General features: G+C 40.4%; 3 protein-coding genes across 8 annotated transcripts in view; 2 read left to right on the top strand and 1 right to left on the bottom strand.

The window, feature by feature from the left end:
- Positions 1–187: 187 nt before the first annotated feature.
- Positions 188–12,256, top strand: baiap2l2b (BAR/IMD domain containing adaptor protein 2 like 2b). Its single transcript, XM_055040869.1, has 16 exons — positions 188–1,566; positions 1,696–1,793; positions 1,929–2,000; positions 2,088–2,163; positions 3,204–3,290; positions 4,142–4,203; positions 4,387–4,458; positions 4,983–5,072; positions 5,173–5,304; positions 7,104–7,208; positions 8,123–8,225; positions 8,373–8,580; positions 9,207–9,272; positions 9,672–9,969; positions 10,046–10,089; positions 11,287–12,256. Exons 3-16 carry the CDS (start codon positions 1,947–1,949, stop codon positions 11,360–11,362), a joined length of 1,473 nt encoding a protein of 490 aa, XP_054896844.1. The 5' UTR covers positions 188–1,566; positions 1,696–1,793; positions 1,929–1,946; the 3' UTR covers positions 11,363–12,256.
- pvalb7 (parvalbumin 7) overlaps positions 11,876–27,610 on the bottom strand; it is a 37,829-nt gene continuing 22,094 nt past the window's right edge. Inside the window, exons 1-5 of one of the 3 annotated variants that reach the window (XM_055040886.1) lie at positions 18,129–18,301; positions 15,073–15,138; positions 14,567–14,696; positions 14,338–14,447; positions 11,876–12,529 (exon numbers count right to left, since the gene is read on the bottom strand). In XM_055040886.1, coding sequence (XP_054896861.1) covers positions 12,504–12,529; positions 14,338–14,447; positions 14,567–14,696; positions 15,073–15,133 — 327 coding nt within the window. In that variant the 5' untranslated portion in view covers positions 15,134–15,138; positions 18,129–18,301 and the 3' untranslated portion in view covers positions 11,876–12,503. Of the gene's footprint in view, positions 12,530–14,337; positions 14,448–14,566; positions 14,697–15,072; positions 15,142–18,128; positions 18,302–27,610 lie in introns of those variants that run through there. The other 2 variants (XM_055040885.1, XM_055040884.1) reach the window with 2 other exon arrangements.
- ncf4 (neutrophil cytosolic factor 4) overlaps positions 20,422–27,610 on the top strand; it is a 34,943-nt gene continuing 27,754 nt past the window's right edge. The window contains exons 1-4 of one of the 4 annotated variants that reach the window (XM_055040876.1): positions 20,530–20,640; positions 25,055–25,175; positions 25,428–25,512; positions 26,267–26,426. In XM_055040876.1, coding sequence (XP_054896851.1) covers positions 25,147–25,175; positions 25,428–25,512; positions 26,267–26,426 — 274 coding nt within the window. In that variant the 5' untranslated portion in view covers positions 20,530–20,640; positions 25,055–25,146. Of the gene's footprint in view, positions 20,641–24,905; positions 25,176–25,427; positions 25,513–26,266; positions 26,427–27,610 lie in introns of all 4 variants that reach the window. The other 3 variants (XM_055040875.1, XM_055040874.1, XM_055040877.1) reach the window with 3 other exon arrangements.

Here is a 27,610-nt window from a genome sequence, read left to right as displayed (position 1 = left end):
GGCGTCGCTGTCGCAGGACCCACTTCACAAGGTGGCCCCGCTGCTGTCTGAGCCTCATCTCGCTGCACTGAGTCGGCGTTTGAAAACCGTGCTGGAGACTGTAAGTCGTTGCCAGGAGCAACATAAAGACGACGCAGGGGCCGAAGATGTCATCTACGACGACCTTGCGGATGTGAAATAAGAGAACAAAAAGATTATAAGGACACAACCCATCTATGCTATTACTTCCAAACATAAAGTCAGGATTACATTTTTCAATTCCCGCAGTTGTAGTAACATATATTCAAAATCCAAAATGATCAGTATTTGTCATACCTTTTGCTATAAAACCACTATAATATGGTAGAGCTGGAAGTAACAGTCTAGTTTGTAGATTGCAAAATACTGCCACATACTGAAGACACACAACACCCATGAGATTTGATCACTCTGTCAGCGGCGCCTCTGTTATTGTTTGGAAACTCTTGACAAGTGCAATGTGCAATCTGACATGTCTGGACCTCCAGCGCCAATGTGCCAACTCATCAAACTTTCATACTGCGGATAGCACTCTGCTGTCTACTGCCGCTGTCCACTGATAGTGTTTTTATTAGTGTATTGTGGTTCAGTATTGAAAATACAGCGTTCCTGCACAAAAAGGTGGGATTTCACCTGTCGGTTAGTAAGCTTAGTTTTTAATATGAAAGCTTTGTCTTGTACATTTTGTGTTGTTAAGATGAGGTTTACATTTAAAAATAATGACTTTAAACAGGCCAATGTTCCTTCCATGACTTGTACGTTTTCAGTGAATTTCATTTAGTTTTCATCATGTTAATTTGTGTGCTGTCCTCATGGCATCCTTCAGGAAAAAAATTCCTAAATATTTTGATGTTTGTCTGATGCATTTTGTCAGTATTTATTACCATTAGATTTATTTGGATTATGATGTTTCTTGAAGAAAATACCAAATACAAAAACAGGAGGAAATAAAGACATTATGAAAGATGTTATTTTTATAGCACGAGGTGCGCATTTTAACTCTGCATATTAAAACCACGGCAACATCACATTTGATGTTTCTATTTTCATCTAAGTTTGATTTGATTATTTTATTTTAATTATTGCAAAGCACTGCAATGGTATAATATTTGCTGAGTAATCCTATTTTTAAAATCCACTTGTGAACAACATAATTGCCTGTTTGGAAGAACTTTTTTTTTCTGACTTTCATGAACCACAAGAAGTCAAATTTCAAGGATATCGGCTGTTATTGTGAAGAAAAATTAAAGGTGTCATGACAATACTGCTAAATCACAGTCAAAATCTTTAACACAATTTTGCAATTTTATTTCTGCTCGTATGTTTTTGAACGATTATGTTTTTCATAATCATACAGCAGTGAAGACAGAAACCACAGGTTGCTGATGTTCTTACATTTTACAAACCACTGATCTGTTTTGGTGAATTCAAGCTATTTTCAGGTTACAATTGAGGAAAAATCTTGGCAAGAAACCGTTTGAATGACTTGTTTTCTGCCTCCTCGTTGGGTCAGCGGTTGGTTCCACTCCAGTGCAGGTCGTCCCACAGGTGAGTGGATTCATGTGTCATAGAGCGCTCTCCTCTCCTTTCAGGTCTCAGTTTAATATTTCATCCAGTCATATGGGCGCCACCTCCTCCCTTCTCTCCTCTCCACTCATGCTTGCTCTCTCTTTCCAGGAAAACGGGCGATGACAGGCCAGTTAAGTAGCTCACCGCTGAATGACTAAAGGAGGGACAGAAAAGTGCTACCAGCTTTTAGCCAGCAGAGGAAAAAGGTGGAACTCCAGTCACTTTCTCTGTAGACGCCTAGAAAGGGCCTTCAGATACGTTTTTTTTTTTCACAAACTTGAATGGGAGTGCAGACTTTTTGCAGCTGACAGTATTTTTGGTGTTTTTCTGTTCTTTGGTAGCTAAAGAATCAAGTCACTATGTCAGGAGTCAGCAGTGATCAATTGCACAAATCAACTTTGAGTGTCTACTCTGTAAGTTTATGATGTTTTTTTTCTTGTGAAACAACAGCCAAGTATTGTTTTGTCTTTCTGTTTCATAACTATATTTCTTTGTTCTAGAGCCTGATGGAGCATTTCAACCCGGGTCTTCAGAAGCTTGTTGCTCTTGGAAACAGCTATGTTAAAGCTTTTCAAGGTCAGCAAGTTGATCAGTGCTTGCATGAAAATACATGTCTTTGCTTTGGTGATGCTTTACTCTAAATTTTCAGTTTTATAAAAACAAAACTTAAAAAATATATATTAGAAATTCATAGTAAAATGTAAATCAAATTTTACACGAACTAGTCGCATATATGTTAGAAAACTAAGCAAGGAGAAAATTGTGAAGCCTGGCTGGTTTTTGCTCCTAATATTATCCAGTATCAGAAGGCAGATCATAGTTATTATTATTTTTTCTATTTTATCAGGGCCCATTCTCTCATGTTTCATTGAAATTAGCTGATCAGAATAAAGATCTGAGATTCAGTTAATGTAAACAGGCTTAATGTGAATTCATTTTGAAATATGAAAGACTAAAATCAAATTCTGTGCAAAAATTTTTGCATTTTATTTTTAATATTTCTCCTAATAATTCAAAGAAACTCAAGAAACAAGTAAATCAGACTGATGCACAGTGTTTCATTTTATGGGTAAGAGTGAGTTTGTTCTGGGTTACAAAATGGAAAAAAGTTGGGATAAAATGAAACCAAAAGACCCACAGACAAATTCAACAAATGGTAAATTGAATATAACAGGCATTTAAAAAAATGTTTAAATGTTAACTCGTATTTAGTGCAGAGTTTTGACCTAAATCTGCACTAGAATTTATTAAAACGTGCTAGTTTAGATTTCATTTAATCTGGATTGTAAGTGAAACACAGGTAACTGGGAGAGCGGCATGCATAGTTCATGCGCCTCTCTTCCTCCTCTTGAAACAAGAACAGGCCTTCAGTCGTGGCAGAGTGTTGTAATACAAAACCCTCTGGCACGAGTCTATTCCTACACCAGGAGCACGGATCAGGTGTCGGCACTTCAGGGTGTATTTTCCTAATGAGTAAGAGCGGGGCTGCCAGGTGACCCCATTAAGCGCATGTTAAAAAAATAAAAGTAAAAATGTGTGAAGCTACTGAAGAGCCGAAATGTCTGTCTGTAATGTTTCATGTTTGAAATGTTTGCTTCTCTGTGTGTTTTTTGCAGCCTTAGCCGGTTGCAGCGAAGCTTACTTCAGCGCTCTGGCTAAGATGGGTGACCAGGCACTGCATACGCTTTCCTCTCATTCTCTTGGTGAGACAGTTGTCTGTTTTAAATTTGTAATGTATTGACGTATTTTAACTTAACACGTCGCATTTATCCCCATGAAGATGCACTACGGTAACAAAACCGGGCTCCGCTACAGTAGTTTTATTAGTGACAGTTGTTTAGTTGCTGCTTTGTTTGTATTGATTGCTGAAAGGTTAGCACAGCATGACAAATGTTGTTCTGCTTTCTCAGGTCATTTAGAGGACCAGTCACCACACACCCTATGGCGTCCTTTGAATTATAGATCAAGACGATTATCTATAACTGTCTCAGTTTAGTGACTTAACCACAAACTATAACAGCAGAGATTCCTTGATTATAAATGCTTTGGGAACTTGGCACTGTGCCAACATCACATCCTGAGTTTTTACACACAGACTAAATGAAAACCACAAACTTCAGTTTGTTTCATCGGGATTGTATGTAGCTGACCAACAAAACTTACTCCTGTATATCCAACATTGCAAAAGTGTGTTTGTACTCAACCTCCTTGAATAAATCATATGTAGCACCACCAATTTTATTTATTTACTGCAATCTGTCCATTCAATAGAAGAAAGTGAATTGTTGTTGTTATATTTATAGGTGTCACAATAAATGGTGCTGACTACAAATCCTTGCAAAACTTTTTAGATTGAGTGTTGAGTGACAAAATAAGTACCAAGCTTATAAATACATATGTAGAGCACTGTCATTTATATTTATATATTTAGATTTTTTCTCACTTGACTGGAATAAAAAAAACATCTTACTCCTAAGCAGACCATAAGAAGGGTCATAGCAATAAAATAATCCATTTTTATCACACACATGCTTTTTGTTATTCTTTTAAACAGGCGACGTCCTGGTCCAGATATCAGAAACGCAGCGAAGGCTCACTGCAGAGATGGAAGGGTTGGTGAGTACATTTCCCATCGAAATTTAAAAAAAGAAAAAAACCTTCATCTTGAAAGTGTCTGCAAAATTATGTAATTCAACCCATTTTTTGTTAAATACGGGAAAATAAACAGCTGAAGGTTTACGAGCTTTTGTAAGCATGGCTGACGTAGCTTGAGCAGAGCCGCTTGTCTTCCTGCATCAGTTTCAGTGGTTCCAGATAGAGGTGCTGCAAGCGATGGAGAAGAACGTCAAACTGGACGAGGAGTACATGGAAGTGAGTCCACTAGGCCTTACTGGGGCCTAAAATGAGGAATTGTCATTAGAGAAGTTTTTGCAAGAGTTAGAGTTTAAATGTACACTAAATGAACAGTTTGGTCAAGACCAAGTTTATCTCGATGGTTTGGAGGAGACGACCAGATTCCACCAAGTTTAGCAGCAGGTTTTCTGTAAATGTGTGATAAGTGTTATATCTAGCACAAATCCCTGGAGTTGAACTAACCCAAAAAAGTAACAAGACCATCATAAAACTTTTGTTTATAATAAAGTTAAAAAAGAAAACTTGTAAAAGAATGGCAAAGCTTGATCTCCGCTGTGGGTTTGTTATTCACTGCATTCTGCCAGCCTCTTAATGAGGGAAAAGTTTTTACAGAAATGTTAATAACATTTGGAAACTTGCAACATGCTTCCTCACTGGGATTAATGACAGCCGAGAGGAGCTAATCGACACAAGCATGAACATCACTCATTGGACCGCCATCAGGCAGATTCGGGAGAGTTTAACTGTGTAATTTGCTACAGGGCAGCCGCAGAGTGTATGAGATGGAGGTGAGAAACCAGGCAGAAGCTCTGGAAAAACAGCTTAGAAGAGGAACCTTCAGAGACTCTCTGGTACGTCTATAATGCGCAGAGACAGTGCAGAAGTGAAACCTCTGTGCCACTTTTTGTGTCAAAATATTTTACTGTGTGTGTGTGTGTGTTTTTTTCTTAGGAGAGCAGTGAATACATGGTTTACCTGAGGCAGAGCCACCAGGAGATCCTGAAGGAGGAGGAACGAAGATACCGCTTTCTGGCGGAGAAGCACTGCGGCCTTACTCAGTCCCTACTGTTTCTCATAAACAAGGTATATATACTCTTTCAAGTCCCGCTCAGTATGCTTCAGGTTCATTTCAAGTGTGCTGTAAATGCATGTACACAGCTGGCTTCTAGCCTTTTTGCTCTGGATTTCAGGTGTGGTTTAGGTTTATGGCTCATTTATATTCCAGTAAAAATAATCATGCCTCAGAATTTAAGACCTGAACTTTACACCCCACATTTCATGCGTATTTGCAACACTGAGGACTGTGGAAAACACAATTTAACATGTGTAAAGCACTTTGAACTGCCTTGTTGCTGAAATGTGCTATACAAATAAGCTTGACCTGATAAAGCAAATCATTTCTCTCCAGGTGTGTATTTCCTCACACCTTCTATTTAACATTGGTGAAATCTGATATACAGAAACACACACACAGGTTTTTGTATTTAGATGTTTAGAGATATACTCTATCTTGGACTGCAGTTTCAACTAAATGCATGAATTGTATTAGTTAGTATGTTGTACTTTTCAGTGACGTCGTTACAAATGCATATGTCGTTTGCTGCAGTGGTTTCTCGGTTTCCTGTTCTCTCTCTCTGTTGGTGGAAAAGCAGATTCCTGGGGTGCTTTCTTGTCTTCTCTTTATCCTTCTTTCTCTACTCTAGTCCTGTCTCCCTCTCTCCCTTTTAACATTTTGCCCCACCTGTGTTCCTTTCTTTTTTCTCTCCTCCTCTTTCTTTTCCATCACCGTGTCCATTGCTTTTTAAATAAACCTGAAACAATTTCTAATTAAGTTTTATAATGAAGGGTGTCAATCAAATCACCTGCAAGACTAAGAGAAGACATTGAGTGTTGACCATTGGCGTTGATCCTTTTGAAAAAGGCGGAGTTCCTTGTCATTGAATGCCGATTATTTCCCGGGGTGACAATGGAGGTAGTGAAGTGAGTTATGGTGGTTGTGGCACTGCTCTATTAACTTGCTGTGCTGAGGGTGTCACTGCAGTGCGATGGCGCATGTCTGCATAGAGTTACGTTTTTACCTTTGCTGTCTGTTCTGATTGTGTGCTTAGCATGGGAGAAAGTCGGTGTCTTTGTGTGTATTTTTTATTATCTGCTGGTGATCCCTCTGTAGAAGTGTGTGGAGCAGAGCCATATTTGTGGAGAAATGTGTTCAGCATTTGTTTCTACGGGATACTTTGACTGTCTGATACTCAAACTACTGTTCCCAGATTATGCACAAAATGCTCGGCTGTTGAAGTTGATTGAGTCCATAAAGGTGCTATGTTTCTGTGTTTGTAGCTCATGTGTGTTAGGGATTTAGAGAGCTTACCACTGGTGAAAGGAGAATCCCCGGATGAACTTGTTGAGACTTGTGTTCGTTCAGGTTATGGCCTTTCTCTTTCAGTCTAAGAAGAAATGCTGCTGCTTTGGCATTCCGTTCAATTTGGGTTCATCAGGGTCCATGAGGCTTCTGGCACTGTATCTATTTTGCCACTTCTGTGTTCATTCAGTAGCATAACAGAAAATGTTTTGTTGAGACAGAAACCCTGTTGGTTATGGATGTTTTTTAATTTATTGATCCTGATGCCTACTTTGCCAGTCAGGTGTGTTTGAGATAGATTTTGCTGCAGCCTCAGTGCTGCTGCTTTCATCCAACACATTGATTTTTTTTTTTTTTTTTTCTGTTCCAGCCGTGTAATATCATGTTAATTGCTTGCTTATCTAATAAAACTCAACTCTCAATGTGCAAATTTCTAATTTACTAATGCTTATGCGCTAATCTTGTTTCACCCTGATTATTTTTGTGATTCAATGAGGCGCTCAATTCCCCCGTCTGCTTTCAGACCGGCGGATCCCTCCAGCAGAAGGCAGATGGATGGAAAGAGAAAGTGAACGAGACCAAGGAGTCCAGATCACGCACTCCAACTCATGTAGATCAAGAGGCGCAGGTGCTAACACTGTGATTGTTTTTTTAATGTCAGTTATTTTTTTATTGACCAGGTGATACTGCTTTGATAAATAAGTCTCCTAAGATAGATAGATAGAATAATTGCCAGCTTAATAATTAGCAAAGTTGCTCACTAGATAATGCACTATTAGGATGCTTAGTGAGACTATTAAGCTTATTAACTCATTGAACAATCAATCACGTATCATTATTTGCATTCTTTGAACGTTTCACTTGTTTAAAAATACATTTTTCACTCTGTACATATGTAACTATGTTCAGTTGCCACGGCAACTGTAAGGTTGAGCTGACAGCAGGAATGACATTGATGCTTTTTTCTAAGCAGAGCTGCTGACAAACATGTCATCATATATAGATAGATGGACGTTTCACATTTATAGAAGGTGGAAACATGAAGGACTGGAATTAAAATGTCTTGATCATCAAATGATCAGCTGCCTTTGATTTTGTTAACAAATGTTTCTTGCTGTGAAAGCGTTTCAGGGAATTCAGCAGGTACTCTCACAGATGGACTAAATTATGTCATCACTTTGTAACATAGTTCTTTGTTGCGGCATTAAAGTGAACACAATCTCAAAAGGTCACTTCCCCTACCGTCATGGATCAAATTCAGCTCATGTAATTTACATAAAAGGCTTTTAACTGAATCTGAAAGCCCTGAAAAGAGAGGGTTGGAAAAAGTAAAGCGGTTTTTCAACGGCAGCCCAGATTTATTTTTTAATTTTTTTTGCTTGGAACATATTCTCTAACCAAATCCTGCACTCACACTACATCATTTAACTTCTATAAACTTATCTCTAAAACGCAATCAGATTTTCTTCCTGATTACCTTTAAACCCCCTGCATGGACATGGAGTTCGTCTCATTTATAATCTGTGTGTTTTATGTGCAAAGCTGCGAGGCTCGGTCAGCTCTCTGCTGCAGACAGTTGCCAGGGACGAGGATATGTCCTGGGCCAGGCGGGAGCAGTTGGCACTGGGTAGAGTGCCATCTAGAGGTGAGAGAGGGAAATGCGGACTGCTACTGTTGCATCTTAGTATGCATTTTTAATGGATAACATTTCAACCCAGAAAAGTAGCAAAAATCCTTCAAGGCTTTTTGTTTTCTAACTTTATGATTTCACCCTGGTGTTCACTTTCTCCAGCACCATCTCCCCTTCCCAGTCGCTCTCGCTCCAGTTCAGTGGGGGAGTCTCTGGGTTTGGGAGGAGGAAGGCCCATGAGAGCCCTGGTGTCTCACCCCTCCTCATCCAATCCGAAGCTTTTGCCTTTTAACAGAGGAGAGACCGTCATCGTGCTAGTCCAGGAACCACGAAACGGCTGGCTGTACGGACGCGCAGAAAGCAGCCTGCGGTGAGCTGAGTCATCATTGAGCTGTGTGCAGACAAACGCATCCAGAAGTGACAGACTGATTATACTTCATCCTCATGTTCAGCGAATTCACCTGTTTTGTACAAGGATATATAGGCAAGGTGGCTGTTCACCTTTTGACTCATTCTTGTTGACTCTGGATGAGCTTCAATCTGACAACCTGCATGAGGACTAGAATATCGCTGGTCAAAGATGCTCTTCCTGTAAGATGCACAAAACTAGTAGACATATATCCCAAAACTGTAATTACAGCAGAGCATGGTTATGCAAATAAGTGACTCAGGGAGCTGAATGGAAATGGACCCAACAGATTTAGGACTGTGAAGAAAAAAAAACTGAAAAAATAAAGTAAAAAAAAAAACAAATTCATAACAAATAAACAAAATTACAAAAAACAAGTTAAACAAACACAAAAAAAAGCTACACAAAGTTTATAACAGTGAACAAAAGAAAAAAAATTCTAAAAGAAGAAAAAAGTCTCAAAGTCTTGGATTAGCAAGGAAGATGATTAAAAAAAGAAAAACGTCTGATGTTTATGAGTGCTCTTGCAAGGTGCTGCACATTTCACTGGCCTTTCACCTGATCCGTTTTGTTTCATGTCTCATTAGTCAGGGCTGGTTTCCTGCTGCATATGTGGCTCCAGCTGAAGATTTCTCCAACACTTTATCGACCAGGTGGGAACTCCTGTCTCTCAACAATCCTCATTTTTATGCATTTTTAACTCCAGGGCCAAATACTTACTCATTCTCCTCATTTCCATTCAGTTATATGTGTAAATATGTATGATATGAGCCACAGATAGATCAGACAGTTGGGGGTAGGATTTAATGAGCTTTGTCTTTGTTTTTGGTATAAAAACTTTGTTGTTTTAAGTTTGATTATTATTATTATTATTATTATTATTACAGATTTTTTTTGTGTTCCTAATGATTTTATCTTTACGTTTTACTTGCTGGAAATAAATAAAAGATTAATTTCATTCCATTCTCGCCTTTCTCATATTCCTTCTCTCCAAGAAAAAAGTTCAGCTATATATAGTACTTATTGTTCCACATATGCTTCCTTTAATGCAGCAGCGTTTCTCTCAGAAGTCACAGCATGAACAGTCTTCTGGACACCGACGCTCACACCGAACAGCCAGAGGTCAAGGGTTACGGCGACGTCCCATCCCCGGCGACCCCCAACCGCAGGGCGTCGGTGGACGTCCGGCCGGTTTCTCCGGCGCCCGACAGGCGGACGGAACCGGCGATAGAGACAAAACTCCCACCGCCGCCTCCACAGCAGAGCTTGAATCTCAGAAGAAGCTCTGTGGACGTGCGATCCGTCTCCCCCGTCCCAGACAGGAAGGGGGACATGACGGCTGATGTTCAGGTGTTTTTGGTTACATTGTCTGTTTTTTACAAATCAAGTGTTCTATTCTTACTCTGTTTGTTTGTTTTTTTACTAGGCATTGTCTCCACATGGGCAGCCTGATAACCCATTGTTTCCAAGGTAATTTTATATTTGAAAGCAAAACCTATACCAGAAAATATTTGGTATATATTGTTTTTTGGGCGGGGGGGTTAATTTGTCATGTTGGAAAAGAAAGACGTGGACATATAAATGTAGTTCAATATTCCGTCCTCCAGTCAGAGTCAAAGCTTTGTGTTCCGAGCAAAGCTTGTGGCAAACAGCACAAGCTTATTCCAAACAAACTAGTTCCTCCTTTGTTTTCTGCTCTCTTGCTTTTTTTTTCTGCCTCCCCATGTTTTGCTCCCTGTCGTCCAGTGACAACACGATTAACACATAACGAATGTGCCCCGGCGTATGTGGGGAAGGGGGCGATAGTTACAGAGACGAATGAGCTGATGGACGCCCAACCAGTGCCGTGCCTCTGTTATTGATCATATCATTCACACAGAAATGAAGACTACAAGTATTTATCCACCAATTGTTTTGGCGCCCGCTTTAGCTCAGCACCCAGGTGTGTCATATGCTGCAGACTCACTTTTCGTGCCACTGTTTGCAAGGCACTTTACTAGCTGTTTAATTAGCTCTGTGTTTAGGTAAAATCACTGTTTGATGCACTTAGAACAAGAGTTATTAGATGCACAAATTTCATTTGCTGAGTACTATCGACACAAATGGTATGTTCTGTAAAACACTTTGATTTTGTGGCATTTCCAGCTACTGTAAAACCAAATTAGTAATCATCGCTAAAGAAAATCAAAAAAAAAAAAAATCAAAAACCAAAACAATCTGACTCTGTTTGCATAAATTCTTGTGTCTGAGCTGATCCATTACTTAAGAACTCAAGGTTTTAGAACTAGAGGCTCATGTTTTGATAGAATTGTTAATTAAGGCAAATTCTCGTTTTGAGTGGTTTACAGTTGGTCTCAACCTTTTGCAAAATAACAAAAATATCGGCAACGGCAGCTCAACTTATTACGCAACAGAAAATCTGGGTCCACAGTGCGTTCTCAGCCCTGATCCTGACAGATCATTTCTCAAACTGCTCGGCCTTTGGGTTGTAGCAGGTCGAACGGCGCAGCCTCCTGAACCAGAGCGCGCCTTGTGTTCGGATCGCCGTGGTGTGGATATCCTTACCTGGATCGTGTGGACATGTTTGAATACCTCGCCGTGCGCCAGCAGGAGCCAGCTGAGCGCGTGCGGTGTTGTGTAACATTTTCCATCGCGCTCTCGTTTCAGGGGCACAAACCCGTTCGCCACCGTGAAGCTTCGCCCCACGACGACCAACGACAGATCCGCTCCTCGGATCCACTGAGTGGCCGTCACTCGTGCGAGCGGAGCAGAGGTCTGGTGCTCAAACTCTGACATTGGGTCATGAAGGCAGCGTGTGCATCTTTGCGACGTGGTAGACCTGAACTCTGATGGACAGAGAAATGCTTTGCACGGTGTAGAAAATGCAAAGCGACACCTCGCCATCTGAATTATTTAAACCACAAACCGGAGAAGCTGCTTTAGCAAGTCTCTGTGTAGTAATTAAGAGTTGATGTTGTTTTGTTTTTGTCTCATGTAGGACAGCTGTAAAAGGAACATTTAGACTCAGTTGTCTAAAAGTAGTTTTTTTTCTCATTAAATGGGAGAATATTGCTTGCTGTTTTATTATTCCTTCTGCCTCATAGTCAGTCAACATACTAAAACTAAAATTTGTATCAGTTTGTTAAATCACATACAACCAAAACCAAATAAATTGAATTCCCCGTCTTCTAAAAGTTTTTAGCTGCTTCCTTTTATGACAGTTACCTTTTATGAGCACCAATAAGTGAAGACACGGTATCTCAAATGTTCTTTTATTATCATTTCGTACTGGTGTCTTCTCTCTTCACAGTTCTCCTTACATACGATTCTTTTTTTTTTTAACCACATCATCTGTTCAGAGTTTGGAAGTGAGGAGGTGGAGGACGGGACGGAGGAGAGAAGAGGAAGGTCAGGGAGGGTGGAGGAGGAAGAGCAGTGGCAAGAAAGTGATCTGATGCACAAACAGCCAGAAATAAAACCAGCGAAGAAGACAGAATGCGCAAGAAGTTGAGCTTAAAGGAGTCTTGAACATCTACACCACCTACAGCACTATCACCACCCGTTTTCATATCACAAACTATCCTCATTTGCGTAAGTAATGATTCCTAAATCTGTACAGCATGTTTAGTTAAACAAATATATTTATATATAAAAAAAAATAATTATGAAGGAGACACTGATGCGTTGCCAGTGTGATTCTCTTCGGTGTGACTCCCGGGTCGCCCGTCACTGTTAGCGCTCCGAAGAGAACGGGCCTGGCCTGACTCCGTAAGTGGGGTCCGGAGGGAGGCGGGAAGGGAATGGAGGAGGGCGTTTATAAATGTGGAAACGAAGTGACGGAGAAAGAAGAACGGGGGCGACTGGGATTCCAGACAAACCCCGTTTTACTCATGCACCAAGGCCTCAAACTCTGAAAATGCAGAGAAAGACAAATGGGTCACCTGCACCGCTGCCCTGGTCCACCAACACAACACACTGCAGATCACACATAAATGATTCCTATATGTAGCAGCGGGGCACAGAAATCGCACCTGAGAGTTATAAGTGAGGTTTTCTGAAATAGTTTTTGGACTGTGTGGAGCTTGCATTAATCCAGCTGAAAGATGGCTGCAGCACTTTTCCATCGCTTACAGAAAAAAACAGATTCAGATGTTGAAATGTTTTATAAAATGGCAATGAAGTGGAAGCTAGACAACACTTAGCAACTGTTTTTATTATGTCGTTGCTGTTTTCTAAGCATGTTATAATTAAACAGTAGCCTGGATATTTGTTGATTTTTTGTGTTGAATAAAAGCAGTTGGATCAAGTTTTGCAATTCGTCTTGCATACCTGCGTTAATATCTCCGTTAAGTGGAACTGTGGCATTTCACTCAGTGACACTGTAAGAACACCATACCAGCCCATGCTTGTACTTAAATGTTTAACAATATTTAAAACCCACCGTACAGCTTTGCAGTTTTAGTTCAGTTAGTTCAGTTGAGAATATAATCAAGTCAAACACTTCACAGCACTTTCTAAACTGAAGTGAAACTCAAAGTGCCAAATAAGGGAAAACCAAAGCAAACTGATTCAAAATGTTTGTATATCTAACAATACTTTGTAGTGGGAGAAAAGGAATTCGGTGAAAAGTTCTTGACATAAGCAATTTTGAAACTAGTCGATTAACAGTGAATTGCTTTGACAGTCGCACTCCTGCCATGCAGTTTTGTGTTTGCTCTGCACTTGACGAATGTGCAAACTTGAGAGTCTTTACATAAATAAGACTCCAGCATAAACGTTTTGTTTCACACAGTAGCCTGTGTAACTGGATCACTGGGCTGAGCCAGGCTTCTGCAGAGGTGTCAAAACATCCAAAACGTTTAGCATGTACGTTGCTATGCAGATTTAGCCATCACTGCGACTAAATTCTCATCCTAAATGTCTTACTAATGAGCTGAGGAATATAATCTCATCTCCTGCTGGACTATGCAGATGCTCTGTCTGCGCTGACGACTTGCCTGAGCAAGCTGAATGTGTGGAGTGGCTGACATGGCAGTGGAGTTGGGAATGTTTTCTGTTTGCTTCCTCTAAGAATGGAGGCCCTGATGAGCTGAACACTGAGTAGTGAGCATTCAACCCAACATGGCGGAGTAATCATTAAGCTTTATGCATGTTGATAGAATTTCAGGTTTTACAAAATGTACTTTGTCATGAACCTAAAACACAGTTTTAGTTGGACCAACATACATGCCAAAATAAGAAACCATGTGATCACAGCTTGACACGGGTTCCTGTATTTTTTACCAAAGTAAAGAAGGAATTGTTATCTACTCATATTACTCTCTTTCATTATGCACATTACGTTATGCTTGAAAATCCTCCTTTTTTTCAAAGTGACTTACACTATGTTGTGATTAAAAAGTTCATTTTATATTGTGGAAAAGTGCTCAGATTATAAAAGGATCAATATTTCATTATTTGCTAACATAAAGAAACATTTTGTAACTTCCTTTGCAGCCGTTTGTCGTCATAAAGTCGGATTTCTAAACATTTTATCAAGAATGATTTAAGAAGCTACTTTAAAGCTTAAAAACATTATAATTCATTGCACCTGAATTAAAAATCTAAATACTTCAAACCTAAGAAAAAAAATCTCTTGTGCTTTGAAGAACCCCGCTTTGTTGTATCGTTCTGTTCCTTTCCTAGGAATAAGATGTATGACTTTCTTTCTCTTCTCACCATCAATGCCAATTTTTCCATCTCCATCTTTGTCTGCGGCTGTGATAAATGCTTTCGTCTCGGCATCCGTCAGGTCCCTGCCTTCCTTCGAAAATCCCTTCAGCACAAACCTGAGACAAACGGACGTTATTCCAAATAAAGATCACACACACACAAAGTGCATAACACATGTCAATATCTCATGTGCGTCTCATTTCAAAACAGCCTTATTTTTGTGTTTGGATCTCACTTGAGCTCCTCTTCCTCTATGAATCCACTACCGTCCACATCCAGAACCTGGAAGACCTTCTTGACGTTTTCAGCTGACATGGCCTTCATTCCCACCATCTCAAAGAACTTCCTTGGGTCAAAGGTTTCCGCTAGGAAAGTTGAAGGAGAGGACACATCGAGTTTTTAGAGTGTCTGGATTGGCTGCATCTTTTCGAAGAGGCTTTTAAACCCTCTGCGATCTTAGAGCGACGCTCAGTAAAAGCGCAGCAGATGTCACTGTCGGACAGCAGGAATGTAGGGTTGACCGTAAGGTCAGCTGGTGTTTTCCTTTTGGTGTGGGGTTCCCAAAACCACACACAAAAAAACTTGTAAAAGCGCATGCAGGCTCAGTGCGACCCCGGCAGACCGCGCCATCGGATGAAAAGCTTGTAGGGTTCAAATGACCCCATTTCCTAAGATTGAGGGAGGGTTAAAATAGTATTCTGACCAACACTTATATCTTGAGAGAATAAAATGGTAACAAACCTGAAAAGGCATCAAGAGCTTTCTTGATCTCCTCAGGTTTTAAAAGATCTGTCATTACCATTCTGCCTGCTGGAGAGAGAAAAGGAGAAGACGGTTAAGGTGTAATTTAGGCTGAGTTTTTGAAACTTTTCCTAAAGTCTGCATGGTTTTAGTTTAGGTGACGCAGAAAGAAAGGGACGTTCCTGCTCTTCACAACAAAAATGAGACATGTTGGTCATGCTGTCTTTTCAACATCTTTTGAAAATAAAAAAAACAGTTTTTCCATTTCGCTGCAGTAACCTTTAACTGTCAATAGGTGTCACAAGCCATTAGAGGGAGTTCTTGCTTCTTGATGGGGGTGATGTTGATGAATTTATCTGGTCTGTCTCAAACAACTGAGTCTTTATGTCCTCACAGACCAGAAACATGTGTCTCTGTGCTTTCTCACTCACTATGGAGTCTTGGAGAACATATTTAGGCCTGACACACACACACAACTGTCCCTGTTGGGGACCTGCCAACAGTCCCTCTGCAAGCTGGACGGTCTTGAGTCCAACAAACTGTCTCCCCTTCCTGACCAAATGACAGAGTGACAGAATAAGCACAGGATTTTACAGCCTTCCTCTTTCTCTCCCTCCTGTTAACTTGTTCTCAACTTTCTCGACACCTATCATGTTTCTGACTTTTGGCACCAAAAGCCAATTAGTGTGGATCCATTTGTGCATTTGGACACGTCTAGAAATCTAATGCTTTTAAAACAAATATTGTAATCATTATTATTTGCCAGTGTCTTGTAAACAGAATCCCATTGTAGGCCAGGCAGTTCAGGCCGAAAGCTTCAGCTAATTTCACCTGGAGGGAACTTTTACCAAAGCAGTGTCAGGTTGCGCTGGATCTTCATGTCCTGTCAAGGTGAGTAAAAGTAAACACACTGGACACACCGGACATGTTCTGTGGTCAGCAACTCAAAAAAGTTAGAAAAGTCTGGAGTAAATAGTTAAAAACAACACGTTTAATTCTTATATTTGAAATTGTCCGAAGAAAGACAGGCTGAAATAGAAAACGCTTTCATGTTTCTTAGGAATTTTGCTGATTTTTACATTCTGAAGTGTTAACAATCAATAGCGTGTTGAGTCAATGGAAGAAAGCTAACAGAACAACTCTTCAGGTCCACAAACTAAACTGGTTGTATTAAGAGTCTGACACTCAGAATAGAAAAGGGGAAACGTTGACCACTTTTGCAACATTTCTTTTTTCCACTTACCGGCGATTAAAGATCAATTTACATCCTTAAATTCATCTTTAAAGATGTAAATTTGATCATGTTACATGAACGTTTGTCACATGAACAAATGTACACAGTTACATTTGCTCGTGTAACTGAGTACATGAACAAACTTTTGAAATCAAATATAAGGGTCAAATTATACACTTAGTGTTACTTAGTGTTGCTAAACCATCTGTGTGTCACATTTTTATTTACAAAGAAAGATGTCAAATTAACCCTGAAAAAGACACAAAGAGAAGAAAAACAGATTTTTGTTTAAAGTTTCAGAGTGTTGTTTTATTTTCCAGAAATTTACTTTTCTATCTACGACTGTTAAAAAAAAAAAAAAACTTCACGGCAGTGTATTCGGGCAAAACGCCCTCATACAAAACAGTCCTGAATAAGATACAAAATGTCTGCTGATTACTCTTAGGAAAACAACAGAATCATTTTAAAAAAACACCAGCTGACCTAAAGCATTTAAAGGAATTCCAGCCTACATTAAACTTGCATAGCAAAATCATTACTTCATAGTTAAACGGCTCAAATTGGCCTGCCTGGTGTTTGGTTCTGCCAGCCATCTAAAACATTTAGCAGAGAAGACCCTGAACCTTCAAGCAGCTGAAATCCAATATTAGGCAAGAAATAGAAAGCAGCTCACTACAGCTAACCTACAGCCTTTGTCTTAAAGAGGAAATATGCCAGCTCCTTTTGAGATGCAAAAAGGACAAACATTTAAAACAAAAGTATGGTATTGCCAAAGCATATTTAATAGGATGGGTTTTAAATTACTTTTAATAGAAATCACAGTTCATCAAAAGTGTCCAAGTCTGGGAACCACTAAAGAAATTGTTCTTTCTTCTTTTGTTTTCAGGTTTCTCTTTTTAAACTCCAAACAGCCAAAGCTTCAATTTTAACAGACCGAGACAATAAAATATCCCCGGTTTGAGTCATTCTTCATCCTTTCCCCTCACTGAACCTCAAAAAATTGCGTCAGCTTAGACGACTCTGCAACTTTCCCTGCAATAAACAATGCAAGAGTTCTGCCCCCAATAGTGCCTGTTCAGAGTTTCACCATCAGAAGAAAACAGCTCTGGTCAATTTAAATAACTTTCGTTACACTTCCAGAACATTTCATCTGGGTTGATTCAGCTCGGACCAACTTTCGCAGCTCTGACACTGAGCGAAATGTAAGTTTTCTCAAAAAGGGCAAAGCCTCCATGTTGAAACGCCGTAAAAGATCGGCTGCACCGAAAGCCCAGATCCAAGAGTGACGGCTCTGTGAGGAAATGCCTTCCACTGGTGACCTTTGAACCAAAGTAAAACCTATTGGAGAAATACGCCCAGGGAGCATCACCATAGCAACAGGTGGTTCTTGTTTTCACAAAAATGATCAAACCGGCATAACAGTGCATATGAGCTGTTGAGGGAACAATTTTCCAAATTCAGACTGGACCAAGATTTTAAACTAGCTGAAAAACTAAAGACTCATTTGTCCTTCACCACAGAAGAATGGTGAGATGCTGCTGTCATGGATACCTGACTCCATCTGTTGCTCCACTTGTACGACTTATAAGGTCCAATTAAGCTGCGCTGTCTTACAATTGTTAAATCAGCAATGCTAACAGACGGGTAGCATCTGAATCAGCTGCACATTATATCCCACATTGCTTTTGTTGGTCATTGTCTATGCCTTGTTTACGCCGGCCTTCATCCCGGCTCTGCACTCTACCGATTTCTGACTTTTTTTCTTTCATCCATTTCCCTTCAAACAGTTGTGCTACTGCGTTTCATATATGACGAGTCTTACCTGAATGAATGGATGGCTAGCTGCAGAGGAAAAGAAAGCAAGAGGACAGGTGAAGGATGGATGGATTGATGGATGGATAGATGGATGGACAGAGGGAAACGGGAGAAGACGGAAGGTCTGGAGATGGAGGGTGAGGTGAACAAGTGGAGGAACGGAGGACACAATAAGACTTTTATAGCTGCCTCCGAACTCATACACACTCATCGCGGGCACCGGGCTCATCCCCACCTCTCTATTTTCAGAAGAGGGGTTTGTCAAGACATGACGCAAACACTGGTGGCCTATTAATAATAGCTCTTTATCTTACTTCAGCTGGACCTCATGTCCACCAAGGAGACAGACGTCGTTTTTGCTCTTTGTCTGCTGGGATTTATTCAGATGGAGTCATTTTGAGGCTACCTTGAACAGACTAAGCATTCCTCGTAAGTGGGATGCTACCTTGGTCACAAGGATTTTAACAGCCCTGGTAGTGACAACAATAACAAAAAATACATATGTTGTTTTTCTTTTATGCAGTGATTTAAGATCAAGTGACTGTAAGAAGAAAGCACAGCCTGTGTGGCTCTGATGAACCGTGTTGTGAATAAGTTTGTTGTTTAAAGGAACAGTATTAAGTAAAATCAACTTTACATCGTGTTACAAGGTTATTCCATCATCAGAAACATACTTTGAGTGTTTCCTTGATTGTTTCACGCATGTTTGAGAAATTGAATCTCCATGGCAACCACTCAGCTGTGCGAAACGCCTGGGTGGGTCTAGCCCCGCCTTCGAGGTCAAAGCTCCTCCTGCAGTTTCCAAGCTTCAGAGGTTCGATCCCATTTTTGGATGAGTTTGATGATGCACTCTTTGAATACTTTGGGCCTGGAACGTTTGGGACGGGTCACTGGGCTTCCACGTTCGCTCCATTTGTCGATAATGTGTCGCACCACGGTTCACTGAAGCCTTGATGCCTTAGAAGTTACATTTTAATCTTCAGATGCCTTTGTGTCTTTTGCGCTCTTGAACGCCTTTACATCGGGATATGACATTTTGTTTTTTGAGCTCTTCAACCTGCTTCACATTGTCAGAAGACGGCAATAAACAAACATAAACATGAGTCGACAGCAAAAACAAGAAGACAAATACTTTACCACATCACTGCATTGTTTTAACCGTGTTCGAAGAAGATTTAAAACAAACTTCAAGTATGCAGTCTCAAACACCATTGACTCTACACGGTTATTATTAAGGAAGGATGAAGCCGAAATGGACTCTAAACATACAACTAAAAATGTACACGGCAAGAAGCCTAGGCAGACACTAAAGCATGGACCAAATGTGTGTTTTTTTAGTCACGACTGTAAATAAACTGATCATATCCTTCAAAAAGCTAGTTATCAGAGATGTCTACTGTCATGAAATGTCAGGAAATTACAGAAGCTTGCAGGTTTGCATGACTTTATTTCAAAACTGGTCACTGAGTTGGAGTAACAGCTTGCATTTCTCAAGTCTGTCCCAATATTTGCAAGAAACTGGGACAGCATTGCTTCAGTTCCACTTCAGAGTGCTTGTCTGTAGCTTTTCTACTGGTTTAAAATGTTAAAGGTTCTTCCGAAATTAACTTCTTTATTGTTGAAGTCACTTCCTTGACTCGTTTGAGCAGAAAAGGTTTTGCAAACTCATTAGAAATCAGGTTTGATTTTGTTCTTACTAATTTAAACCTTGATAAAGTTAATGTTTTAATTATTCAAAACGGCACCTATAAACTGTGTCCATCATATATTTTGTATATTTTGAAGTATGTCATCATTCAGATTTAAACACAAAAACAAAACAAAAAATAATTATGTGAATTTTGTACACAAAAATTTCCAAATAACATGTATTACAACCAGTTGCCCCCAAATGTCACCTGAGCAGAAAATGGATTACCACTGTGTTAAATTTAATCTTGTCATCAATTGTATCACAACTAGTAATCATCCACTTTGCAAATCTGACTTTTACAAAAGAGAAACAAAGTAAAAACCCACCATGATTGAAATAAATCCTGTTTCAATAAAAATGTGGAGAAAGGTGCTTTTGGAAAGCCCCGCCCCCATCATGACAGATAGTTGTGGCAGTATCAGACTGTGTAGTTTATCAATCAAAATTATTGTCTGAACTGCACATATAATAATAAATGTCCATGTCTATTTGTGTCCCGGACTAACCCCCAGTTCTGCCAGTCTCTTGTCCCAAGACTCTCTTAGGTTTCCTGTCTATTGAATTACTGCTCCTCAGCACTTTAAGAAAATGTGACTGGGAGGGGTGAGGTGGCGAGGACAACATGCTGGAAAGATTTGTTGCGGGGGAGAATGGATCAAGACAAGAAGGCAGCGCGGGGTCAACGGAGCCTAATAGCGAGGTCAGGGTAAACCTGACGAGAAGGACATACCAACAAAATTACAGACCAAAGACGATAAAAGTAGCGTTCATCGTGAAAACTCAAAGGGCAGACAGTAAGAGCGGAACCCTAAAGGTTGAAGTGACGGTGAGAAATGATTATGAGCTGTGTGTGTGCACTGCTGGGGGATAAAAGATAGAAAGTGTGACCGGCAGATCAAACTAAAATTAGAGAGAAAGTGAGAGGAACAATGACAGACGGAAGAGAGTGCGGCTGAGAGGAACTGAATGTGTTTTTAATGGCCAATGTGCTGCTCAGCAACAGGTGGTGCATTAGATCAGCCATGGCAGGAGCAGTCCCAAGCCAAGTGTGTGTGTGTGTGTGTGTTAGCAATATTGAAGGGTATCCCTTGTCCGCGTATACCCAAAGATTAGCAGATATTAGCCCTAAAAATAAATGCACGGGGAGCCCGCTGCTGTCTGCGCTCGCAGATGTGAGGAGCATTTAGTCTGTGAGATCTGGGCTCCACCAGAGAAAACTGCATTTTTACAGATATAAAAAAACAACTTTTATCTGTGACAAATGACTGCCATGTTTATGCATGAAGTAAAAATTATAAACAAAAAAAAAAAAACATAATTTTTTCCCAGTGGGTTGTATTGAATTTTTGGTTGCTGCTCCTAGAGGAATACATCACATCAACATTCCTCTATAAAACCATTCACACGCATTCTTGAGAGAGTTGCCCTGAGAAGCAGCTCCCATGATGAGCTCAGCAGACTCACTGCTCCACCAGGTGTTTGCTAATTGCTGCTGGCTAGTCTGGAGGAGCTGAGCGAGGGGCGGGAGCTTGTGTGATACCTCAAGATAAGCTGACGTAAGCTTGAGGTATCACACAAGCTTACATCATTCAGGCCTCAACGCTGATTCCACAAAGCAATGACACATCAAGAACAGAAAATAAAAATTCAACCCAATCTAAAACAGAAAAGGTTTAGTCTGTCAAACAGAGAGGGAAAATGATAACGCATTTTCAATTCGGTTTGGAGACACAATATCTGGTTTCAGTTTTATGTTCATTTATGGATCAGAATCACAACTAAAGAATGAATCTAAGTTACTTCTATGAGTATTTGAGTAGTAACAATAGCTCAGGTGATGATGATGATGATGATGATGATGATGATGATGATGATGGTGGTGATGATGATGATGATGATGATGATGCTTCCTTAGTAAATTGTCAATCCCATCATGATGGCATTGACATCATGAGGGGAAGTTTCATCACTTCCCCTAATGAAGCTGCTGTAAAAATAAACAAAAAATTTTCTCCCCAGATTTCTTTTGACATTTAAAAATGGACACATTATTATTATTGTACAGAGCGTCAGCTGGTGATCAGGTTTGTTTATTTAAAATGCAGCCTCTTGTCCTTCTTCCTGGCAAAATGAGCTCCAGTTAACAGAGGACATGCAGTGTAAAATAATTCACAAACGTAATTATTTTTAGATTTGTGTGAACTTTAACCTCAAGGGAAAAAATGTTTTACACATCTAGCTCTTTACCGTGTTTCTTCGTTAAGCCGTTCATAGGAGCGCTGCACTGTGAAGCAGCTCCTACAGTGAGCTCAGATGTTCAGTTCCACCAGGTGTTTGCTAATTGCTTCTGGCTAGTCTGAAGGAACCAGGTGGGGAAGTCATGCGAGAGCGCCGCTTTGAGGCAAAACCTCGCCGTGGAGACCGCGGCTCTGACTCCGGCACTCAGTGGGAAACGCGTTCGGGCCACTCCCGAATGGTTGCCATGGAGATTCACAGGTACGTCTCTGATGAGAGAATAAGTTTATGATGTGGTGAAAAGCTGAAAAGGGTTGATTTGACATCACACTGCCCCTTTAAAGAACAGAGAAGTTCTCGTCTCCGGCTCTTCCTCTTCCTGCCGCTCTTCTAACGTTCCCATGGAAACCAGCTGTCAACATGGCCAACACAACCCAAACGCTTGTTGAGGCTTTCTGTCACTCTTGCTTCTTCTATTTCCATATATATGTGTGTGTGTGCGTGTGTGTGTGTGTCAACTTGATTGCTTATTAGATTTCACCAGCAGACATTTTTTGAAAACACACACACACACCTCAATGCCCATTCGCAATCCCTAAATTCTCTCTCACACACACACACACACACACACACACACACACACACACCAAATCAGAGAAGCACAACAGACTTCAGCAGCTGGCCTGACCTTGAAGATAAATACAACCTCAAAAAATGTTTCTGCAATTTATGGCTGGCGAAGGCCTGACATGCGAGCAGCGTCTCGGCCCATCCATCTCAGGCAACGTGAAAATAGATACGGAGTCAACATGCGCTTCATTCACACTCACACACACTTTATGCACCGATCTACTTCAGTCAACTTGTTGTTTCTCCTGTTTTCTGACAGTCACAGCCAGTTTCAGACAAGCTATTTTCTACATTTACTCAGTTATTTTTTTTCCTCTCACAAGCACTTTTTTGTTTTTGAAGAACACAAACAATCAGACATTCACTCTGACGTCATCCTCTTAAACAAATATTGAGATTTCAAAGCGAACCAGTCAGCGCGTCCAGGACTCGTCGACTCTTTTGCTTTCTTTTCAGAGAAGCTGGTGGCTATGCAGTTCCTCTGTTTTGCAGCTTTTCTTTTTTTCTTTTTCTTTTTTTAAAAAGACTAACAGTCCAAATTTTAGGTCTGAAGCAGAGCTGATGTCACTGAAAGAGATAAAGAAACCAAAATCAGAAACTGTTTCACTCCAGACGCCAAATCCCTGGTTCTGCTGAACGCGTCTAACTTTGGCATTTCAGCAGCTTTGCTGACATCTAGTGTCAGGAGCGTTCGGTTCAAACAGTCGTTGCACTTTTAAATCTCACAAGCTGAATTCTGTTTTTTTCTTGCGTCAACAGCGAACCAAAAGAGGTCAGAAGTCAACACTGGATCAATTCAGATTGAGCTAGTGCATTCAGGAAGTGTGTGTGTGCTTGTGTGTGTGTTTCCCTTCAGATAAGGAGGGAAAAAAAAGAAGAAAAAAAAGGAAATATGAGGTCATGTTTCAAGAAAAACACTGACGTTGCCTAGAGAAGAAGTGCCCAAAAGTGACTCCTGTGTGATATCAACTTATCACTTTTAGTTTTGAAATTTGTGGTTATAAAAACACCATCAGAATGCAGGGCAGCAGGAACATTAGCATATTTTGTAAGAATTATTCCACATTGGTTGAATCTTTCCAAAGCTCTCATCTGATCCCACTACAACAGTTCTGAGGTGCAACAAGGTTTTTACTTGAAATGGACCGGTTGTGTCTCTTCAGTCCAGAACTTTTTTTTTCTTCTTTTTTTGCCTAACCACTCGTCTTCAAGACTCCTTGATTTCAAAACAAAATGCAAAATTGACTCTCATCTCCAAACATCTACAACAGTCAAATCTTTTTTTAATTTTTTTTATTTTGTCCTCCGTCCAGGTAAGACAGACCCGTCTGATGCTGTCTCAGGGTCACAGTGGCAGGACATGCATCAGTTGCAGCCCGTATCCTGGATACGTCTCTGTGTCGTGGCTCGTTTCCGTTACAAATGTGCGCTAAACCTTGTCGATATTTCGCTAATGTGGGGGAAAAACCCCCCCCACAATTTTGCATCTTTGGTCTTTGTATTACGTATGAAATGCAATTAAAATCACACTTTCGTGTTGCTGAGTCACCAGGAGCCACGATCCTCCAACCACTTCCTGTTGTCTTCTTCTTCGTGGTTTTCACCAGGAGCAACATCCCGTTGTTGCTCATGTCAGGTGATGCGGAAAAAGTGTTTTCACTTTAGTTTTGCAAAAATAAACCGATTTTGAGGCCCAAAAAAAACCTCAAAGCAGAAGCATTTTATCCAAGCACCAAAACCTTTTTTCATTTTTTTTTAAATCAAGAAACCGTTTTTTTGTTTTTGTTTTTTTTAACTAATTTGTTGAGTTTCTTTTATGCAAGTTTATTTTCCAAATGTCAAACTACACACTGGCATGGTCGACATACGCAGCTACTCACTCCACAGGTCATCTCAACTCTTGAACAAATCTTCTTCTGCACGTTTTCCTTCCACTTAACTTTAAATATTCACTGCTGTCAACAGCTACGATTCTTAGGAAACATTTTTAGGCTGTCATCGGTTTCTGACTGCTGGAAAACCTTCAACTCAGGAAAGGCCATAACGATACAACATTTTTTTAAATGAAAGAAAAGTAAATTGAATCTTGGTTTTCAAAACAGTCCAAAATCAAATCCACTCTAAGCTGAAGCTGATATGGAGTGATGAACGAAATGTCTGATGTTCCTGACATGCGCCAGTTCCACCAGTGACTGTTTGGTGACATGTCCCCTCCCTCGCTGCCAGGCGGAACATCTGCAGCGCCGGATCCTCTCGTCAGTCTGTTTTTTTAGGGAACTTTCGCTTCCTGGCTGCGCTTCCGCTCCGCTGCGCCTCTTTCAGCCACCGGAGAGTCTCTCAGTCAGAGCTTCATCCGTTCCTCGCTCCTCCGACAGACACACAGACAGAGACGCTTCTCCTCCTGATCGGAGTCCCGGGATTTTCTTCCCCCTGGAGTCCTGGAGCCGAACCGAACCGTGCGCAAAACATGCAGCCGCAGCAGCTGCGGGACGAGAGGTGAGTGAAGAGTGTGCGCAAAAAAACAAAAACAAAAACAAAACAAAACAGACAGTTGATCTCTCGCCTGATTTCTGAAGAGGTAATGAGAGTTTATGACAGTTTTATTACTACTGTTATCAGCTGCGCAAAGTTTGCGTCGTTTTGTGCTGGGATCGATTGAGACTTTGATTCAAACTCACTTTTTTCGTTGTTTCGTTTTTTGGGGATGCAAATGAAACACTAACTGATCACGTGTCTCCATCCTGTCAGTGACTTTGACCAGCTGCCAGACAACATCCCCATCAGCGCCGCCATCGCGGACATCGAGGAGAAAAAGGGTTTCATTGATTACTTTGTAAGTCTTCACGCATTTTACTGTCGCGAATCACGCACGCATGAGAAACTTGCGCGCTCCTATAATTGGTTGTAATGAGCAGCTGACATGAAGAAACAGTGAGATAAAGAGAAACATGAATGAATGAATGAATGAATGAATAACTTTTCACAGGGCTTCATGGTTTGAAACCAGCTCGCAGGAACAGCAGCAGTAATATTAGGCAGTATTTCCATGCAGCCTTAAATGCAAGACTGTAAACAAAAAACAAAACAAAAACAAATCACAAAACCCAATCTTGATTCCATTGCATTCTTCAATTTGAGAAGCGGGAAGAAATAAAAAATCATCCTGACTGATTGTTTAGGACTGTTTACATAATAACACCATGTTTAATGCGTTTATTAAGTGCATGTTTTCTTATGTGTCCATATTATCTTACTTTTGTTTTCTGTGATTAAAAAGAAAAGTCTTTGCTGCCTTCAATTGGAGAAAATCCCTGACAATTCCAGTCTCCGATGTAAATGTGTTATAAAGTCTGTTCTTTTCTATGATTAGTATAATTCTCAAACAAATTCTGTAATGTAGAAAATGCTATTTAAATTCAGGTCACTAAACTGTAACAAAAAAAAAAAAGAGAAAACGTTGGACTAACTGAAGATTGAGAAAACTTATTGGGCCCCCATTAGAATCTGCCCAGGGCCCCCTTCGTTCTGGGGCCAGCTCTGCGTGCAACATTTAAAAAATGTTTTTTCTGTTTCTGTTTCCCGCCTAGAGGTTTGTGGTTGAGGTGAAGACGAAGGGAGGCAGCAAGTATCTGATCTATCGGCGCTACAGAGAGTTTTTCAGCCTCCACCAAACCCTGGAGAGCAAATACTCCCCTGATGACCCGGACCGGCCCGGTCCCAACGCCTGCGTCCTGCCTCCTCTTCCAGGTCAGCTGATGAGAACGACGTCATGGGCTATAATTATCTATAATGATCTATTTCTGATTTATTTATTTATTGTCTGAAAAGTTACTAACATGATGACGAAGGTGACCTGATTCCTGTCAGTCAGTCCTCTCTCCTGGCAGTCAAAAGGAGACACTGGCTGATTTTTAGACCCTTGTGATCAGTTTTAGGTGTAAGCATCGACCAATCACAGATCACCCAAAATTAAGGAAATCTGTGCCAATATGTTGTTGCATTCCCTTAATAGCAAACAAATTCATCTTGCTTAACAGTTTCATTTCCTAGAAATGTGCTGTATGTTCAGGATGAGGACAATCCATCCTGAACAAGAGAGTCCAGAACACCAGGGAGGTCTTCACTGCAGTTTTCTCAGAAAAAGCTGAAAAGAACATTTTCCCAGAAAATGAGTCAAGAGCACACACCAACAACTCCCAACACACACCCACACACACACACGCACACACACACGCACACACACACACACACACACACACACACACACACACACACACACACACACACACACACACACACACACACACACACACACTCGCCTGTATGACCTTGTAAGTTAACAACTAGCATCATTACTTATCAGTTTGTTTGTTTTTTTCAGCAGGATTAATTTATTTTGATTTGTTTGAAAAGTTCAATATTTTACTTCATTATTCATTGAATCTGTTTGACCGTATCGGCGCGTTTTTACAAAAAAAAAACACAAACAAAAAGAAACTGCAAAAATGCCTCACAATTCAATGAAAACATTTTCTTCCATTAGCCGCCGCTAATGGAAGAAAAGCATTTACTACTGTTTGTGTGGAGAAGAAAAGAAGAAGTGTAATCAGCACGGCGGCTCTAATTTCTGCTTTTACCGTCGTCGCGGGGATTTCCTGCTGCCGGCCGGACAAAGAGGAAACGCTTTAGCCGCTCCGTTAAAGCCCTGCCGCTCTAACCTTTACATTAAATGTTTATCCATCATGCTTTCTGTGTTCAGAGACAAATAGGTTTTTATAAAAGTCTTCCTCACCACATCATCAAAACATCACGAACGCAAGTCTAACTGCAGGTGAAGCCATTAGTTGTGTTCAACGCTTTTTGTCAATTTTTGTAAATCAGATAAATTTATTTAAATCCTCGACTGAAACCCAAACTGGGATTTAGAAGTT

This window comes from Poeciliopsis prolifica, unplaced genomic scaffold, assembly GCF_027474105.1.
Source record: "Poeciliopsis prolifica strain line A6 unplaced genomic scaffold, Auburn_PproV2 SCAFFOLD016, whole genome shotgun sequence".
Lineage (NCBI taxonomy): Eukaryota > Metazoa > Chordata > Actinopteri > Cyprinodontiformes > Poeciliidae > Poeciliopsis > Poeciliopsis prolifica.
Note: the sequence above shows the minus strand (reverse complement) of the source record. Positions and strands in the feature narration are given on the sequence as shown.

Excerpts from the sequence above, each read along its gene's own strand:
- baiap2l2b (XM_055040869.1), top strand. The coding sequence starts at position 1,947 with ATGTCAGGAGTCAGCAGTGATCAATTGCACAAATCAACTTTGAGTGTC. Across the intron at positions 8,581-9,206 it reads CGCGCAGAAAGCAGCCTGCG|TCAGGGCTGGTTTCCTGCTG; the intron begins GTGAGCTGAGTC and ends ATGTCTCATTAG. Across the intron at positions 9,273-9,671 it reads TCCAACACTTTATCGACCAG|CAGCGTTTCTCTCAGAAGTC; the intron begins GTGGGAACTCCT and ends CCTTTAATGCAG.